The sequence below is a fragment of the Leguminivora glycinivorella genome, chromosome 20, assembly GCF_023078275.1.
Source record: "Leguminivora glycinivorella isolate SPB_JAAS2020 chromosome 20, LegGlyc_1.1, whole genome shotgun sequence".
In the NCBI taxonomy this organism is placed as follows: Eukaryota; Metazoa; Arthropoda; class Insecta; order Lepidoptera; family Tortricidae; genus Leguminivora; species Leguminivora glycinivorella.
The window spans coordinates 12,154,787-12,174,158 of record NC_062990.1 but is presented as its reverse complement, the minus strand read 5'-3'; the positions used below and the strand labels follow the sequence as shown (position 1 = coordinate 12,174,158).

Genomic DNA, 19,372 nt, shown 5'->3' with positions numbered 1-19,372 from the left:
GTTCTGAGGTTGTGCAATAAAGTGGATTTGTATGTATTGTATTGTAATCTTTTGTCGTTATCCGGGCAGTGGTACCTAGTGATCCTACCTTCTAAAGGCCATGTCATTTTACTAACAAAACTTTTTATTTTTATTTTCAGATACTTTAATCAACAGAGGCAGGAAACACTAAAGCTCAGCGCACACTGGCTCGTCTACAATCATGGTTTGTATAAATTTGATTGTTAGCATTTCATATTCAATCCTGGGAGTCCGTTTTAAAATTACGAGCGCTTAATTTCGTCAATCGCATATGTGTGAATTACAAAGAAATTGTAAATGTTGTATTGAGTAAATATCATTTCAATTCTACGAGTACAATTAGATGCCAATTGTTTATCTAGTGTCTAGATGGTAGAGGGAAATGCAGAGTTAAGGAATAATTATTTATAAAAAATATGCGACATTTATCTAGTTCATATCGAGATGTGAAGGAATTTGTATATGACATAGAACAAGAATATAAAAATAGACAGAAAAACAGCCTATTCGTAGTGGAGATATTACTACAGACACTTAAAATAGAGCTATCCTAATTCTAAAATGCCCACTGGGGCCCATTTCTCGAAACATATTAGTCTAATAATATTAGTGTGTCGTCATGATAACCCATACGATTTGACAGTTTGTGGACTAATATTATTAGTCTAATATCGTTCGAGAAATTGGCCCCTGCCGGCGTATCATGCTTCCAATTTTATCACTTATCTACGTGGATAAGACATCTGTCACGCTTTGGCAAGTATGTCAGTGTAAGAGTGACAGATGTCTTATCCACGTGGATAAGTGATAAAATTGGAAGCATAATACGCTGGCTGGACGCGGATGCGACCATCATAGCTGCGCACCCGTTCCTCGATTATATTCGCTAGGTGCCCCTCTGGTGCTGCCTAACTTTATAGCCTTCATAGGCTATTTTATGCAATGTCTTAAGAAGTCAAAGTAGTACTAACAGCCGCTGTTAGCTTTAATGTTTGACATGTCCTTAAGATTACTTGGGGACCATGCACATTTTACGTCACACAAAATTTCGATGTGGATGAGCCCTAGTAGATATCTATCTTAATTGGCGCGACAGAACAATCGGAGAAAGCGCCACTAATTTAACAATCAACACCTTGCACGTTGCAAAACGGAATATTTCTTTCCCTACAATCTTTTGCGATCTTTATCACTTTTTCCTTACTGCACAATATATATTTCAGTTTATAACGATGTTAAATACAAGCTAATAAATTACCTCTAAATCGATAACGACCAGCTATCGCCATAGCACGGAAACTTGGAAAGTACCAGCTATAAAACATTCAGCACGCGCCCTACCGTGCTCGTTGAGAGGTTTATAATCAGTATTTAATAGATTATTCATATTTTATTTAATAAATATTATTAAATTGATGTTTCCTGATTGGAAAACACGTTGAGTGCAACTACTCGTACATTAACAGTCTAGATTTAGTCAGTATTTTATTTAATTAATATTATTAAATTGATGTTTCTTGATTGGAAAACACGTTGAGTGCAACTACATTAACAGTTTAGATTTAGTCAGTATTTTATTTAATTAATATTATTAAATTGATGTTTCCTGATTGGAAAACATGTTGAGTGCAACTACATTAAGAGTCTAGATTTAGTCAGTATTTTATTTAATAACTATTATTAAATTGATGTTTCCTGATTGGAAAACATGTCTTAGTTGAGTGCAACTACATTAAGAGTCCGTAATGAGCATAACAGGAACAGGTTAGCCATATACGTGTACATATTACCCATATGTCAAAGTTTCTATTAAGTGATAGTTATCTCAAACCCAAATTAATCGCTGTTTAGTAAAAATACGCTCAGTTTTAAATAAAAAAGTCCATACGCATAAGTTTTAAACAGCATTATATATATACAACCTGTTTTTATTGAATTCCGTTAACTTTAAGGGAAGGTTCTTTAGATCAAATACAATTAATTTTTTTACGAAACAAGCGTCTTAACTCTTACGGTTATCGAGTTATTAAAAAAATAAAGGTAATTACTGAACAAGTGTGTGACCACCTTTACCAATTCCTAATGTTATTTGTTTTGACATGTGCCGTCAATCACTTGACACTAACTGGAATATTATTGTTAAAGGTCTCTCACACTAATAAATTCATTTATTTTGTATGAAAATGATGGAAATTTTTTTTTTTGCGAATTTAACTAAAAGTGATATACGTGGTGGTTCCTGATAATGAACCCAGCTACGTGTCGAATTCAACGGAAACCAAAAAAACACGGTGTATATATATTATAATAGAATAAGGATTTATGTAGCCTCATGTTCTACCATAAATAGTTAAAAATACAAAGAATTTACGTGATTCATACAAAACTTGTTTTACCTCTATTTCGTTTGTTTTATAAGATATAAAAAACCGGCCTATACCTTACGTGCAAAGTTTCGTAACAAATATTACAATACTTTAGGGAAGGGGTCTTTAATATGTATTTGATATTTATCAGAATAATTAATGGATTCCTATTTAATTTATTTATATTATCTTCCATATACATGTGTTTGTAAAACATAAAATTATCTTACAATAAAACTAAACTATTAAATCTAAAATTAAACTTAAAATAAAATTAAAATTAAAATTAAATTAAACTAAATAAATCTAAAATTAAACTAAAGTAAATCTAAAAACGGCCCCTGTGGCATAGTACCGAAGACGCTGGCAGCATTTCCTCGCTGGATTGTCAAGCTAATACGCTGAGCGAGGAAGCTGCCAGCTCTTCGGTCGCCGGTGGCGTCTCTTAGTCTCTTCGATAAGTCCTTGAAGAGACTCAGAGCGCCAGGGCCCCACGGACCAAGGGTCTCGACGCCGAATGGAATAAAAATATATTCGGCGCCGATACCGCTGTATTTTCCTACCTTTATTTTAGGGAAGGTGAAATTCAATCTATCTTACTGAGAACTCTTAATTTTATACTTGTTTGAGCAAGTTATATTGGTGAGTACATAATTTAACTTGCCCAACCACCCAACATCCTTAAATTAACCGAGGCAGGAGAGCACGTATAATATTAACTAAACAACTTTCGTATAAAATCTAGTCTGCGACTTAGAAACCAGTAAATGACCTGACATAATAATCTTGACATAGACACTGATTAGGGGACCGCTATGCAAATATGACTATAAATACTGGACTATTAATAAATACTGGAGCAGTGGAATGAAAGCTAGATAGGGCTACTACAAGTTAAGATTTTCCTTGACAAGTAATAAAGACTTCTGAATCTTTTCATCCTTAGTGCGTTTTCACATTACGCATTAAAACTCGGAAATTCGCGTTTCTCGAAATCTAATAAGACTAAGTTAGATCGATTTTTCCACCCCCGAAAACTTCCTCATAACAATTTCAGCGAAATCGTTAGAGCTGCTTCCGAGATCGAAGGTATATAAATATAAATATACAAGAATTGCTCCTTTATAGGTATTATATTATGAAATGAAAAATGAAATATTATATTATAAAGGTAGATACACGGAAAAAGCACAGGATATTTTCAAATAAAAACTATAAACAAAATTTTGTCATTCCGTCGCTTACATTGCCCATACCATAGAGTATTTTTCCATTTTTCTTTCGGTGGATATAAAAATATCTAAGTATGTATAATATTTGTTTGTTTCAGTGGGCGCGAGTGTGGATGGCGCTGACCATATCCGGCGCGTGCGCACAGACTACGCACACGGTAAGCAAAATCCATCTAATTGAAGCTTACTTTTTGGAGGATGACCCTTATGACTTGTAATTAGTATTTTTAACTTAACTATTTTAGTAATTCACTTGCATCATAACAGTATATTGTATTTAGATCCTATAAGTATAGTGATAAATAAATAATAAGTATAAGCTAATTAGCTATTAAGTATGTACTTCTGATACAAGATATCGTAAAGTACCAACTCTTGCTATAACCTTTTCAGGGTCCATATAACATGTGCCTATTGTAAAATTATATGGTATGCAACTAAAGAACTATTGAAGAACTATTGAACTTACTGTACTGTACAAGTTTTAATAATGACACTGACATTTTATTTCTATCTACGTCACGTCACAGAGACAGTTTAGCTATAGAAATTGGCAAATCTTTTTGAACTGTCTCGTTCTAACAAAAGTCACCCTCTATAGTGATCAGACTAATAAATGCCTTTACTTTACGGAATTCGAACCCAGGATAGCGGCTTAGCAGACAGGGTCACTACCGATTAAGCCAGACCGGATATAAAAAACTCCATACAAAAAAACGCTAAATAGGCTACTAGACTCGTATCGAATTTAGCACATCAAGTTATTGTTTTCTGTAGTATTTGACTTAAGAAATCAATATTTATGGCTTGCGGGCATTAAAAGTGCGTGATTACTGCGTATTTTTAATTAAACATGTGTGTATGTTTTTTTTTAATTATGGACTCCGAAAACGGTGTTGGCCATTGGAGTGACGTCACATAATTCAGATCAACTATGGAAATTAGAGGTAGTAATCTGATCTCCATAGAAGCAACCTCTATTGTATTAAATTTCATAGTCGTTGACGGGTGTGACAATGTGAAATATTAAAAAAAAAAATTCTAAATATACTGACGTCATGTCATAGATATTCTATAGATTAATATGGCTGATGTTGTTTTTGCCTGATCACGTAAAAGTAAACTTTAAATAATTTTTTAAGTCGTAATAAAATATGGTACTATTTTTTTTCGTTTAATTAGACAGTATAAATTAACAATATAAGACATACTTTGAAAAAGGGTCAAGTAGCCTATTCAGTTACGGACGGTTTCGTGCAATCGACCCTAAACCGTCAAAACTCATGATTAATCCGCTGGTGCCGATAGCCGAATGGCGTTTCTGCGGCGTGAAACGAAAACGAAACGCCGCGAAAATTAGTCTGGCTCTGTCGCGCCAATAGGCAAGAGCGATAGAGATAGATAGCTAAGAGCGTCTCGTTTCGTGAGCGTTTGTGCCATTCGGCTACGTACCGGTGTAAGCGGAACCTTAGTTTGGTCCAATAACATTTCTTACGGTGATGAACCCGGTAATACCCGGTAACCCGGGGTGGTATTGGATTGACAGCTGTCAATTACGTAACATTTACAACTGTTAAATATTGATGTCATTCGCACAGTTCCAATTACAAAAAAAAAACATGAAGTAAGTATGTGTATGTGTTTTCTGATTGCAATGTTGAAAACACGAGTATGTAACATTTCAAGCTCTTAAATTTTATGGAGCTAGTCCAAATACATTCAGAGCGGTTTGGTACCACGTCCGATCCGGATCCGATCCGAACCCGTGAAAAAAAGATCCGTCATAGCCCTAGAACTATTTTTTCCCCTCACTAGCTCGGAAACACGTGTTTTGTACTTTAATAACCATGCAGCGGGTAAAAACGCATTGTATCCACTATTGTGGATAATTGGATTGCAAATTTTCTGATTTAAAATTGATAAAAGTGGGTTAATCTAGTGATGAAGTTTTTTTACCAACTGTGGCACGCGTTTTTTGCGTTGTACTTTCCTCGCTATAGTGAGGGGAAAAGTTTTGTGTTACACACGAGTGCAAATGTATTTTACTTCTCGTGTGTTGAAAAACTCGCAAGTTCAGGATTATATTCTCGAACCACTCGCTTCGCTCGTAGTCCAACTATAGAATCCTTCCGCTTGCTCGTTTTTTCAATTCCACACTCGGCGTTAAAATATAATTTTGCACTCTTGTATAACAAATAACTATTTCCCCTCACTAGCTCGGAAACACGTGTTTTGTCCTTTAATACCCGCGGGTAAAAACGCATTTTATCCACTAGTGGATAAAGTAATTTGACCTTGAATATAGTAATTTTTTCTGCTTTAAAATTTATAAAAGTGAGTGAATCTAGTGATGACGATGTTTTACCACCTGTGGAACTCCTGGAAGCAGTTATAAATGCGTTTTTTGCGTTGTACTTTCCTCGCTATAGTGAGGGGAAAAGTTTTGTGTTACACACGACGAGTGCAAATGTATTTTACTTCTCGTGTGTTGAAAAACTCGTAAGTTCAGGATTCTTTTCTCGAACCACTCGCTTCGCTCGTAGTTCAACTATAGTATCCTTTCACTTGCTCGTTTTTCAATTCCACACTCGGCGTTAAAATACAATGTATAAGTACTTCAATAAATAATAAAATAAATAAAAATTATTTGATTAATCTTGTAAGACTGTACCTTGTGCCTACTCTCATTTCCTCTATCTATATTAAAAGCAACATTCACATTGAACCAAGCGTCTAGGAATACTAAACCCCTGGATTAAGTATTTAAGTATCGACGCATCGAACCTTGTCGGAGCGGCGGAGAAAGCCGCACATATTAAACGGCGCCGCGTCGCTTCCTGCTCAATACAATGGAATATGCATAAACACCGTTAAGGTATAGGAGCGACCGAGGCTATACATACGCTTTAAAAGGCTATAACTTGAAAATAGTTAATGGCCCAATTTAATTAGTCGATAGGGCCCAAGATTTCTGGAACGCGTGCCACAGGGCCCCGCATTCGGGGAATCGTTTTCATTAGTAGATGGGGTCCGCATTCAGAGTACGAGAAATTCCTGTAACGCGTGCCACAGGGCCCGCATTCGGAGAATACGCCATATTTTTAAAGCGGATGAAATGATTGATAATGGTTACATTTGTTACTAGTTACAACTATGTTCTCATGATTTAGTGGATAACTAAAACTTAATTAAAACAACTGTGAAATTTTCTCAACTCTTAAACTACGGTTTTTTTTTTACTTAAGTACATCTCTTTTTAGTAGTTCCTTAGAAAGCTACTAAAATAGGAGCTATTATCCAATGGAATACGTAAGATCTTCATTAGTTATTTACTTTGTTTATTCGGTAAATATTCGGTAATGCAACCGAATTATTCGGTCGAATACGAACATTGAAAAACTTGCCGAATATTCGGCCCATCTCTAATCTACATCTAGTTACCTACTTCGTGCTACTAGATTGTTCTTCAAACATCGCCTGACAAACTACAATCTAAATCATTTAAAACAAATAATTACACATGACACTTAACAATATCCATTTTTCACGGCAACTTAAGATGAAAAGCGTAAGTGACTTAAGGTAAAGGTAACAGTGTTCGACAGTGTACAAGTAGATACCACTTTTAATCTACTACACCTTATAAAACATAGTCCCCCACCGCACCTAGTTGTGTCACGTTGTGTGTCTGTTTGTTTGTATGTTCGCTTTAAACTCAAAAACTAAAACGGATTTTCATGCGATTTTCACCTATGAGCAGAGTAGTTTTGAGGAAGGTTTAGGTAAAGTTTCAGTGGTTTATAGTGTAGTAATTAAGATTTTGTGTGAATTGGTTGAAATACGACGATATTTGCTAATCAAGTCGGAAAAATCATGCTAGCTGGCAAACTCTTGAATCTAATCAAACGATGGCCAAGCCATGATATGATAGGTATTTTCGCTATTTCATTTCATCTACAAAAAAAAATCTACGGTGGCTGGCGATATGTTTGAAGGAAAACTTAGGCAAGTACTATGAAGTATTTACTATGTGATAGGGTGTCATCCATTGGGTATTATTAGCGTCATATCATACCGTGTCGTGCATTGATAGGTACTTTTACCTAACACCACGCTTGCCCGCGCGTGCCGCTGAGATCGCGGCAGACTATTAATAATACTATCTTATTGTCTATTGTTTATTATCTATGGCTCGCTATTATCTGTGGTACAGCTGTTCGTTTTTGCGTTCATTAGCGAGTGGCGTAACTCTTTTGTTTTAAGTTTAGAACTATAATTGGTTTTGTGATGGATGCGTTTGGAAGTGTTACGTGTTGCATTTGTTTTTGGTTTATTTTTATTTATTGGTGATTTGTAGGTACGTATAATTAAAAAAAACGTAAATTTTGATAAGGTAGGCTATAAGTACAGTATGATCTTCAGTATGAAGATATATTAACTGACTAGCTTTTGCCCGAGGCTTCGCTCGCGTTAGAAAGAGACAAAAAGTAACCTATGTCACTCATCCCTTCAACTATCTCCACTTAAAAAAATGACATCAATTCGTCGCTCCGTTTTGCCGTGAAAGACGGACAAACAAACAGACACACACACTTTTCCATTTATAATATCAAAGTACATAATTTATATAGTCAACACGTATAACTGATCAATATTATGCATTATAAAAAGGATCCAGATCCAAAACGACGACTACCTTTTTATGAAAAGGCATTTGAGGAGGGACGTAAAATGCTCTAGTGCTGGAAAGAACCGCTCTCTTCATTCGTACCTAAGAACAGCAATAGCTTCCTTTCAGAGCATGAGAAAGAAAAAAAGTAACATCACTCTCAGTCCGTTTTCACATTATCCGATCCGATATCGGATCTCGGAAGGATTTCAATGTAAGAAATCCAAGATGCCGCCTGTAATGTATGGCATATCGGTCCTATATCCGATATACGATCGGATAATGTGAAAACGCACGGTTTTTTTATACTACGTCGGTGACAAACAAGCATCCGTTCCGCCGGATGGAAAGCGGTCACCGTAACCTATGCCTGCAACTCAAAAAATGTCACATGCGCGTTGCAACCCCATTAGAAACTTGTACACTCCCTTTTGCTGTGTCTTAACAGTTATATACAGTTATACTTATATAAGCACACAGCAAAAAGGAGTGTACAATTTCCAAGACTTATGATTCCAAAGATCGTGTCAGATATTTTTGCGGCGTTGTATAACATAACTGCAGGTGTACATAAACAAAACGATTTCCTCCTTATCTCACTATCATTATTTTAAAGCTCTAAGCCAACAAGCTTAACCAGACCACTTAAGGGCCGATTTAACTAAGCCAACATTACGTAACCGTTACATAAAGCTCTGCCTAGCCAAAGTGACAAATTGACAATCGTTGACGGTACGCGATGATCGAAACGTAGTGTCAGCAGTGTGGTCTTCGCCACTACAGGTCTATTCAAAAGACAATCGTTGTCTGACGCGCCAATCAGCATTTTCGGAATTTGGGTCCGCCAATTAGCAAAAGTTGTAAACAAAAATTAACTCGCTGTCAGTTTTGTGACGACAATTAAGATATAAAATATGTCGAAAAATTTACGTTTTTCTCATTCTGAATATAGATTATCGCTTAAAGTTTATGTAATGAACACAAAAACCATATTTTTATTGAAATTTCATGCTTAGTTATTGTCACAGAACTCACAGTGAGTTAATTTTTGATAACAACTTTCGCTAATTGGGGGGTCCCAAATTCTGAAATTGCCCCAATACGGAATCGAAAAAGCGATAGAGGTAGCGGGGCATTTTCGCGAGAAGAATCACCAAAAATATTTTTTCTAAGGCAGGCTATGACTGTTATGTTTTTCCTACACAGAATTACGAGCCCTTTCGATCTAGGACAATCAACAATAGGGACAAAATTGTGGTCCCAAAATGTTCTTGTATTAATTATATTGCATACCTACTTGACGACCGTTCTGGCGCAGTCGGTAGTGACCCTGCCTGCTACGCCGCGGTCCCGGGTTCGAATCCCGGTAAGGGCATTTATTTGTGTGATGAGCACAGATATTTGTTCCTGAGTCATGGATGTTTTCTATGTATACAGAGGGGGGCCTGTAACCAAGGTGAAGAATTGAACTGTAGGCTATTCTCCTTATACTGATCAACATTTGTTCGGCGACTTTTAAAAATAACTTGTATTTTGATTTTTATTACCCTTGAAAGTTTTTTCTAAGAGGTAATGTATTGCGAATTCTGTTAAGTCTAAAGTGTGACAGACAACGTCAATGACAACAATAATGGCGTACATTGAAGCTAATATTTATTTTGTATGAAAAATTAAAAATTTAAAGACTACATAATTTTTAAAAGTCACTGAACAAATGTTGATCAGTATAAGGAGAATAGCCTACAGTTCAATTCTTCACCTTGGTTACAGGCCCCACTCTGTATAAGTATTTATATATTATATATATCGTTGTCTGAGTACCCACAACACAAGCCTTCTTGAGCTTACCGTGGGCCTCAGTCAATCTGTGTAAGAATGTCCTATAATATTTATTTATTTATTTTATTTACTTTGTAACCGCTGTACAAATTTTGAAAAACATTTTTTTCCATTTTTTATTTTTGCATTTGGCGTGATTGATATACATATTGGTACCAAATTTCAGCTTTCTAGTGCTTACGGTTACTGAGATTATTAGACAGACAGACATGGCGAAACTATAAGGGTTCCTAGTTGACTACGGAACCCTAAAAATGGTAACGAAATGGAAAAGTTGGGACCCTTCTTTCCACCTATTAGGATAGAAAGGGACGTGATTCTGAAAAGGAAAATAAACCTACTTAAAAAAAGTTTTTAGATTCTTCGCGCAAAAATGCCCAGCTAGCTACGATAACAATAATATCGTAATCTACAATATGCTTACGAAGTTTAGATGTGACGTTGGCTAGGTACTTAGTTCCGAGTGAAAGGAGTTTCCTATCGGTCCGTCTGTCCGAGTGATTGAGCGCCTAAACCGAGACAGGTGGAATTCCTTCCTGCACAGTGTGTTTTCCCACACTTTATCATCGTCAAGAGTAGGTACATATATTTCTTTTAATCTACATGGGATACTTATACAAAATTTAGATTTGTAGAATACTAACCGTATATTTAAGTTAATATATTTAAGTTATTTATTCCATTCGGCGTCGAGACCCTTGGTCCGTTGGGCCCTGTCTCTCAAGGACTTATCGAAGAGACTAAGAGACGCCACCGGCGACCGAAGAGATGGCAGCTTCCTCGCTCAGCGTATTAGCTTGACAATCCAGCGAGAAAATGCTACCAGCGTCTTCGGTACTATGCCACAGGGGCCGTTTTTAGATTTAGTTTAATTTTAGATTTCTTTAGTATAATTTTATTTTAAGTTTAATTTTAGGATAATTTTAGATTTAATCAGATTTAATAGTTTAGTTTTACAAAGGATATTTTATGTTAAGTTATTTATTATCATGTAATTGCGTACTAACAACAATGATCTCAGTTGGTCCTTTAATTAAATGAAATTGAAGTTGAAAAATACTTTCATTTTGAGCAAGAGGTGATTTTTCATAGTGACGACAAGGACGATATATACGGGACGGATAAAGCCCATACAAAAAAGCGTAATCCTGAAATGTATGGGACTTTTAGGCTTAAAACTAGATGGCGCTGTTTAGTAGCCTGGAAGTAGCTGAAATCTTATTTTCCCCAAATATTTTCGGGCATTTTTATTTTTTATAAGAACAAATGACAAGCTTATTTATTTTAATATCATGATATCACGTCAATACACATTTTGAAAAAAATAAATTTGTGGGCATTATCAGTGTAGTTATGTTAGTATTTCATAGGTGGCGCTAAAAAAATAAAAATTATCCTTGGTTAATGAGTCTAACATTTTTTGCCGGCGAGGCAATTCCAAAGTTACCACGCAAAGTTGTCAACACCATAAGAAGTTATCGTCGAAAAACTTCGTATGACAACGCCTAGTAAATTACCTAGATATGGCGTCTATCATCCACAGTGTGTCGCCCGTAGCGCAAGCAACGTCACCTTGGCTGAGCCGACTGATATACATACATACATGTACATACATATAATCACGCCTCTATCCCATAAAGGGCTAAGCAGAGCACATGAACTGCTAAGTTTCAGTGCCACTCTTGGCAAAAAGGGGTTGAAAGAAATCCAAATTGTGACATTGCAGTGACAGGTTGCCAGCCTCTCGCCTACGCCACAATTTAACCCATATCCCACAGTCGACTTACGACACCCACGGGAAGGGGGTGGTGAAATTCTTAACCCATCACCACACGGGATGTATGTATATTGTATATGTCTCTACAATCGCAAGAAAAAGAAGCGCTGGTAGCCTAGCGGTAAGTACGTGCAGCTTCCGTTCCGGAGGTCGCAGGTTCGAACCCCGGCTCGCACCAATGAATTTTTTGGAATTTATGTGCGAAATGTCATTTGATACTTACCAGTCGCTTTTCGGTGAAGGAAAACATCGAGAGGAAACCGGACTAATTCCAAATAAGGTCCAGTTTCTTCAGGTCGGGTGGCAGTCGCTTTCGTAAAAACTAGTGCCTACTCCAAATCTTGGGATTAGTTGTCAACGCGGACCCCAGGCTCCCATGAGCCGTGGCTGGGATAACGCAAAGAGGATGATGATGTCTACAATCGCAAAAGCAACTCGTACGCTCTCATCAGTCAACACTACCATATCATTACCGTACACATCTTTGTGCCACTTCCCCGCACTGTGATAACTTCCGGTGCCATTACCAGGAGCAGTTTACAAGCAAAAACCGATCGTTTCCGTTATGGAATCATGATTGTTCTTAGTGGAGACAATCGTAGTATACATTAAACATTTCATCTGTCTTTGTAAGGTCTGAGTGCACACTCATATTGGGCAGAGCGTGCGTGCATGTTAAACAATTAAAGCTCAGGCTTAGAATAAATTTAAAAGTGGAAAATGTCTGCCTTGGGTGAGACTTGAAAAAAAAATTAAAGCTCGTACAAGTGTCCTGAGTCGACGTTACATAGGGTGGACGCACGCTCGCCCGCCCCGCCGCACGCCTAGTAATGTAGAAATTGCAGAACATTCCCAAAAAGCGGAAACATTCTTGAGAATGTTCGCAGAACATTCCCGCAACATGCAATTTATTATTTAAACAAGAGAATATACTTGAAATAATGTTTAAATGGGCATAATATAAAACTATATATTATGTTATTATAGGTATAATATTGTCTATTACAGTTAGTTATTTTGTTGATAAGTGATAAGTTACCTAAATTCTCACTATAAGTTGCTTAAATTCTCACTATACTTCAGGGAACATTTTCGACTTTCAGACTTCACAGTTTTAGTCCTGATTTTTTTTAATTAGGTACCGAACTATTATTTCTTGATGCCTGTTTTTGGTCATGCCAATATATGTATATACAAAAAAAACAAACAAAATAAAAACAAAAAGATCGCTGTCAGGATCGAACCTGAGAACATCGGCACACGAAGCCACCGCACTAGCACGGGACTACGTCTTGACTTGCTGAGTTCGACGAAATTATGGTATAAACTACGAAGTTACTAAGTATTCTGATAAATTCTCGTTCTCGAGAACATTCTCAGAAGTTACCGAAAATTCTCATGAGGAATGTTCTGCAACTTTGGAAACTTCTCGACCGTGCATTGCTATGCACGCCCCGCTAAACGCTCCGCTCCGAGCGTATAGGTCCTAAGTAAATGAATTAAATGATGCACAAGTAGCTCCTGGCTTGTGTCATTTTTTCAGCGTAGGTACACACATACACATACAATCACGCCTGTATCCCATAAAGGGGTAGGCAGAGCACATGTACTACTCAAGTTTCAGTGCCACTCTTGGCAAAAAGTGGTTGAAAGAAAACGAAAATTGTGACATTGCAGTGACAGGTTGCCAGCCTCTCGCCATGCTCTCGCCTACGCCACAATTTAACCCCTATCCCACAGTCGACTTCTACGATACCCACGGGAAGAAAGGGGGTGGTGAAATTATTAACCCGCCCTTAGCGTAGGTACAACATCGTTAATATCATTATTATGAAAATGTCACTTCTGTAGACAATATTATATATCTGCGGCAATATCCCATTTTGGTCATAATTGAGTCTCAAGTACTGAAAAAATGTCTGTAAGAATAATGTAACCTAAAATGTACCTACACTTTAGATTTCCTTAACTTTCCCGGCAATGTGGAGAAGACTGAGCAGGAAAGCGGACCCCGGCGCTAGGCCGGGAAAACGCTAGGTCGAAGAAGAAATTTCCTTAACTTTTATCTAGTACACAGGAAATATAAAACCAAATAACCATACTATACATACATACATACATACAGTTACACCCGTATCGCATAAAGGGGTAGGCATAACTCATGAAACTAACCTAGGTACTAAAGTTTCAGTGCCACTCCTCGCAATTATGGGGTTGAAAGGAAACAAAATTGTGACACTGCTGTGTCAGGTTGTGCAAGTTATGTATGCCCTGGTATGATGTGACTGGATACAGGAAGTATTCTAAACTTCTAATAAAAGGTGTTGAGGTAACTACAAAGTTTAAACCGCATTCTTATACGTCATTCAAAGCCCAACATACCATAGACTAGGAACACCATAAACACACATGCTTTTCTCTCGGAAGACGTGCGCCGCTCAGTTCTAAACAGTCCTAACACCAACCCTATTCAATAGTCACTAGTCTTTATGTTTTTGTTAGAGACTAATCCGCGATCTCCTTATAAGCTGCCCTGTTAATTCTATTACCAAGACCATTCTAACCAATTTAACCAGTTTACAAGTCCTAAGCTTGATGGCTACTAAAAACAGTTGAAGATCGAATTATACCAGTTTCTCGATCGATATTCGAACGATGTGAATTATACTCGAGAGTAAAAGTCCCCGGGAGCATGAAAGTGAACGTTATAAGGCAACGTCTAGGTTTTGCTCTTGAAGGAAAAAGGGGGAAGTATTTAAGGCTTATGGACACATAAGTCAGTTTCTCGGAGGCTGGAAGTTGTATTTATTGTTAGATAAAGCCAAGTTGCACTTGTAAATCTGTCTTTTGTTTCATTGTTCGTAGAATAATTTATTTCTGCGTTTACGGTTCAGCGGTGAATTCATTAGATATTGTGTTTTCTAATACTTAAACCATTTCATTTAAGTACTGTATAATTACATAAAACCATACTTAAAACTTTTAGCAGCGCATAAGTCAAGTTACAATGATGATAATTTGCGATATAAAAATCAAGAGGAAGTTCTACCTAAGTTTATGTTTTTCTAAAATATCATACCAAATTGAAGGGCCCAAGTTTGTATTAAGGGTTCTATAGGTTTAAATTTGAATGAAATGGGTAGGTATACTTATCTTATTACTTGTGGTAGATTTATTTAACTGCCATCAAAGATAGTAAAGTGTATCAGAAGTAAATTTTATCACAAATAAATTACTCTAGCTTAGATCTACGACAGGTGACAGGTGTAAGCATTGATTTATTGTTTACTAGCCGCAATACATTTTCCAATATCATAATATAATCTAGTGCAAATTATAATACTTATGTACCAGCAAGGAACTATCGACTGCACAAAATATTTAAAACAAGTATAAAATTAAAATTTTGAAAAAAAAACCGACCGCGACATAGTGGACCGATTTTCATGAAACATGGCTAAGAACACTCCCGACTAACTCAGCGCATAAAGAGCGAGCGACACACACATTTTGTATAGCTAAACTTACATATTTCGTACACTTAAAATAACATACTTACCTAAAGTTTTTTTACCCCGGTTCACAAATTGTGTCAGAAACATTTATCAAAACAAGCAACTAGTGATGACTTAACGAAACTTGACGAACAGGTCTCGTTGAAAAGCTCGGGCAATTGAAACGTTGCGCAACCGGGTCAGTTTTGTTGGTAAACAGTATAAGTGTAAAATATAGACTTATAAAATACTTTGTAAGGACGTGACACGAATGCGAGCCAAGCGTGCAGTATTTATGCGAAAAATCGCGTGCGATGCGAACTCATCAACCAATCGCATTGTGTATGTACTAGAAACCACATCTAAATTCCAAAAAATACATATATGTTGCCATTATACAAGTGTTAATAAAAAAACCGGCCAAGAGCGTGTCGGGCCACGCTCAGTGTAGGGTTCCGTAGTTTTCCGTATTTTTCTCAAAAACTACTGAACCTATCAAGTTCAAAACAATTTTCCTAGAAAGTGTTTATAAAGTTCTACTTTTGTGATTTTTTCATATTTTTTAAACATATGGTTCAAAAGTTAGAGGGGGGGGGACGCACTTTTTTTTCCTTTAGGAGCGATTATTTCCGAAAATATTAATATTATCGAAAAACGATCTTAGTAAACCCTTATTCATTTTTAAATACCTATCCAAAAATATATCACTCGGTTGGGGTTGGAATGAAAAAAAATATCAGCCCCCACTTTACATGTAGGGGGGGTACCCTAATAAAACATTTTTTTCCATTTTTTATTTTTGCACTTTGTTGGCGTAATTGATATACATATTGTTACCAAATTTGAGCTTTCTAGTGCTAACGTTTACTGAGATTATCCGCGGACGGACGGACGGACGGACGGACGGACGGACGGACGGACGGACAGACAGACATGGCGAAACTATAAGGGTTCCTAGTTGATTACGGAACCCTAAAAATTAAACACTTACTCATTTTTCTCAGTGCTATGTTATGTGCAGACATTTATAATTATTGAGGTATTTCATTTTAGTTCAACTCTTACACGAATAGGTATTTATTTGATAACTTTCTTGTAATAAATTTAAAAGTGGAAAATGTCTGCCTTGGGTGAGACTTGAACTCACGGCCTCTGAGTTCAAGTCTTACCCAAGGCAGACATTTTCCACTTTTAAATTTATTCTAAGCCTAACGGCATCGATTGCAGACGTTTCTGCTAATCAGAAGTTAAAACTTTCTTGTAGTCGTAACATTTGGCAATTTTCGTGGACCAACGTGCACGAAAAGAAACGTTCAGTAAAAATCATATGAACAGTCGAATCCTTACTTTTGAAATCTTTGGTGTAAAATGTGTGCTAAGTGGGCCGTTTGATCATCCGGTGATTGGACGCCAATGATTTCTGATTGGACATGACTTGATAAGCTTATTGAAAGATGGTCAATGAAAAGTTACACAAGCCAATTAGAGTATACCTACTCTTGACACTAAATAATGTAACTAGATTATGTCAGTTATTATTTTGATGAATTCTGGCCGTATTCGTCCCTATCCGTATACTTTCTTAAAACTCGGATTTCGTTTTAATATTAATGGTGCGTTCGAGTATGTCTACCACATTACATTAGTAATTGCCTACGTTGTTAACGGTAACGTTTGTTGTAGTGTTATGTATCAAAATTCAAATGCCACCAAGTTTTTTTTTTCAGTACAGATGGTGCTTTTTTATCGCACTACTGCTAAGAAGTGGGCAATTTTTTGCTAGGTCGAAACTTCAGATAAGAGAGAAAAAAATTAAGAGGGCCACCTATACTAAAAAACGTCGTACGATACACGTGCGAAAAGGAAATTCGTAACTTTTCCGCACTTGTATCTTAATGTGCTATGCATGCAGTTTTAATTACTCACTTAAAACATAATCAATTAATGTTTTAAGTGAGTTCCTTAGAAACAATGTTGTTTTATGCCTCTTGTAGTGACGAAATATAATAGTTTAATTTTTACCGATAAAAGAACTATTAGTATCTATATACCTGCAGCTATAAAATGCTTCATAAAATAGATAACTTCAATTAAAATCTCCGCCTGTTAAAACGCCCATACATGAAAAATAACTATCGCTTCCGACTCCAAAGACAATTATTGATAATAATAACTCTCTCTATTGCGTCAGTGTGTTTTACGCAATACAATGACATGTATATTGAATTGTAACGTTATATAAATTGTATTAGAGTAATCTAATCTTTAAGAAGTGGACCACCTGTTGAATAACCGATATGTCCGTAAAGATCCGGAAGGTTGAACAATTTCGATGTAGGGAACAAATCAAATTATTTTATTAAATATTTTTTGATTTGTTTTTAAAGTAGTAACACTACTATATATAAATTATAAACTGAAATAGATACCATACACTGAAGAAAAAACGATCAAGCCCACTGGTGGCGAAGCCGGGAATCGAACCCGGGTCTCCAGCTATCGCGGCTGACGTGTTCGACCGCTACACCACCTCGACCACCGAGGTACCCGTCGAAATTTCTCTAGTGTATGTTATCTCTGAAGGCTAGGCGCCTTTGACCAACTCTAAGGGCGAGCAATTTGTGCTTGCACCTCCTATATGAATCCTAATATATATCGTAATCCTGCAAAGGATTCATATAGGAGGTGCAAGCACAAATTGCTCGCCCTTAGAGTTGGTCAAAGGCGCCTAGCCTTCAGAGATAACATACACTAGAGAAATTTCGACGGGTACCTCGGCGGTCGAGGTGGTGTAGCGGTCGAACACGTCAGCCGCGATAGCTGGAGACCCGGGTTCGATTCCCGGCTTCGCCACCAGTGGGCTTGATCGTTTTTTCTTCAGTGTAATATATATCGTAATCCTGCAAAAGGATTCATATAGGAGGTGCAAGCACAAATTGCTCGCCCTTAGAGTTGGTCAAAGGCGCCTAGCCTTCAGAGATAACATACACTAGAGAAATTTCGACGGGTACCTCGGCGGTCGAGGTGGTGTAGCGGTCGAACACGTCAGCCGCGATAGCTGGAGACCCGGGTTCGATTCCCGGCTTCGCCACCAGTGGGCTTGATCGTTTTTCTTTAGTGTATGGTATCTTATTGGTATCTATTTCAGTTTATAGGTTGAACCATTTGTTAAGTTCTTATGTATTTTGGCGGTAGTCCCATCAAACTAGATGCGTTATTGCCGAGGAATTTCATTTAACTAGCGCGTAGTGACCCTGCCTGCCAAGCCACGGTCCTGGGTTCGAATCCCAGTAGGCCTAGCACATGATTGCCGCGAGATAGATGACACGTCTTCTTCTAGCTGCATTAATGGACATAAGGACGGGTAGTCTATCTTGCGGCGACATACTCTCGCGGCAATCATGTGTTAACCCTGCAAAGAACGGAATTTATTTGTGTGATGAGCACAGATTGTTCCTAAGTCATGGATGCTTTCTATGTATACATACATATAAGTATTTGTATATTATATCGATGTCTGAGTAGGTATACCCACAACACAAGCCTTCTTGAGCTTACCGTGGGACTCAGTCAATCTATGTAAGAAGTTCTATTATAACATTTATTATTTATTTATTTAATTTATACATTATCGTATTTCGGTATTTCGATCATTCACCTTCACCCATCATTGTTCTTTGTCACGGATAACTGCATATGGCGCCCGCTCTGTTTGTGTGTGCCAGCAGATGTCCTATTTTTTTGTCTTCTTAATTACCTATTTGTTATTATTTTGCAGAAAATCCAGCAAAATGGAGTGGGCTACGAGTGGGGCTGGCAGCTGACGCCGCAGGGAGATGGCACCGCGGGGCACTATTATGTCAAACTGCCACAGGTAACTTTACACGTTTTTTACGACATTTTTCCATTTTTTTTTTTTTTTTTAATTATAAATGGGCTTACTCTTGACCACAGACTAGCCAAAGGCAAAGACG

At 37.1% G+C, this 19,372-nt stretch overlaps 1 protein-coding gene and 3 non-coding genes across 4 annotated transcripts in view; 3 read left to right on the top strand and 1 right to left on the bottom strand.

The window, feature by feature from the left end:
• LOC125237189 overlaps positions 1 to 19,372 on the top strand; it is a 42,408-nt gene that overhangs the window by 17,965 nt on the left and 5,071 nt on the right. Inside the window, 3 exon segments of the mRNA XM_048144183.1 lie at positions 141 to 205; positions 3,718 to 3,777; positions 19,177 to 19,272. Coding sequence (XP_048000140.1) covers positions 203 to 205; positions 3,718 to 3,777; positions 19,177 to 19,272 — 159 coding nt within the window. The 5' untranslated portion in view covers positions 141 to 202.
• Positions 17,862 to 17,935, bottom strand: Trnas-cga. Its single transcript has one exon. It is a non-coding gene; the product is annotated as a tRNA-Ser (tRNA).
• Trnas-cga lies at positions 18,178 to 18,251 on the top strand. The gene has a single exon. It is a non-coding gene; the product is annotated as a tRNA-Ser (tRNA).
• On the top strand, positions 18,416 to 18,489 carry Trnas-cga. The gene has a single exon. It is a non-coding gene; the product is annotated as a tRNA-Ser (tRNA).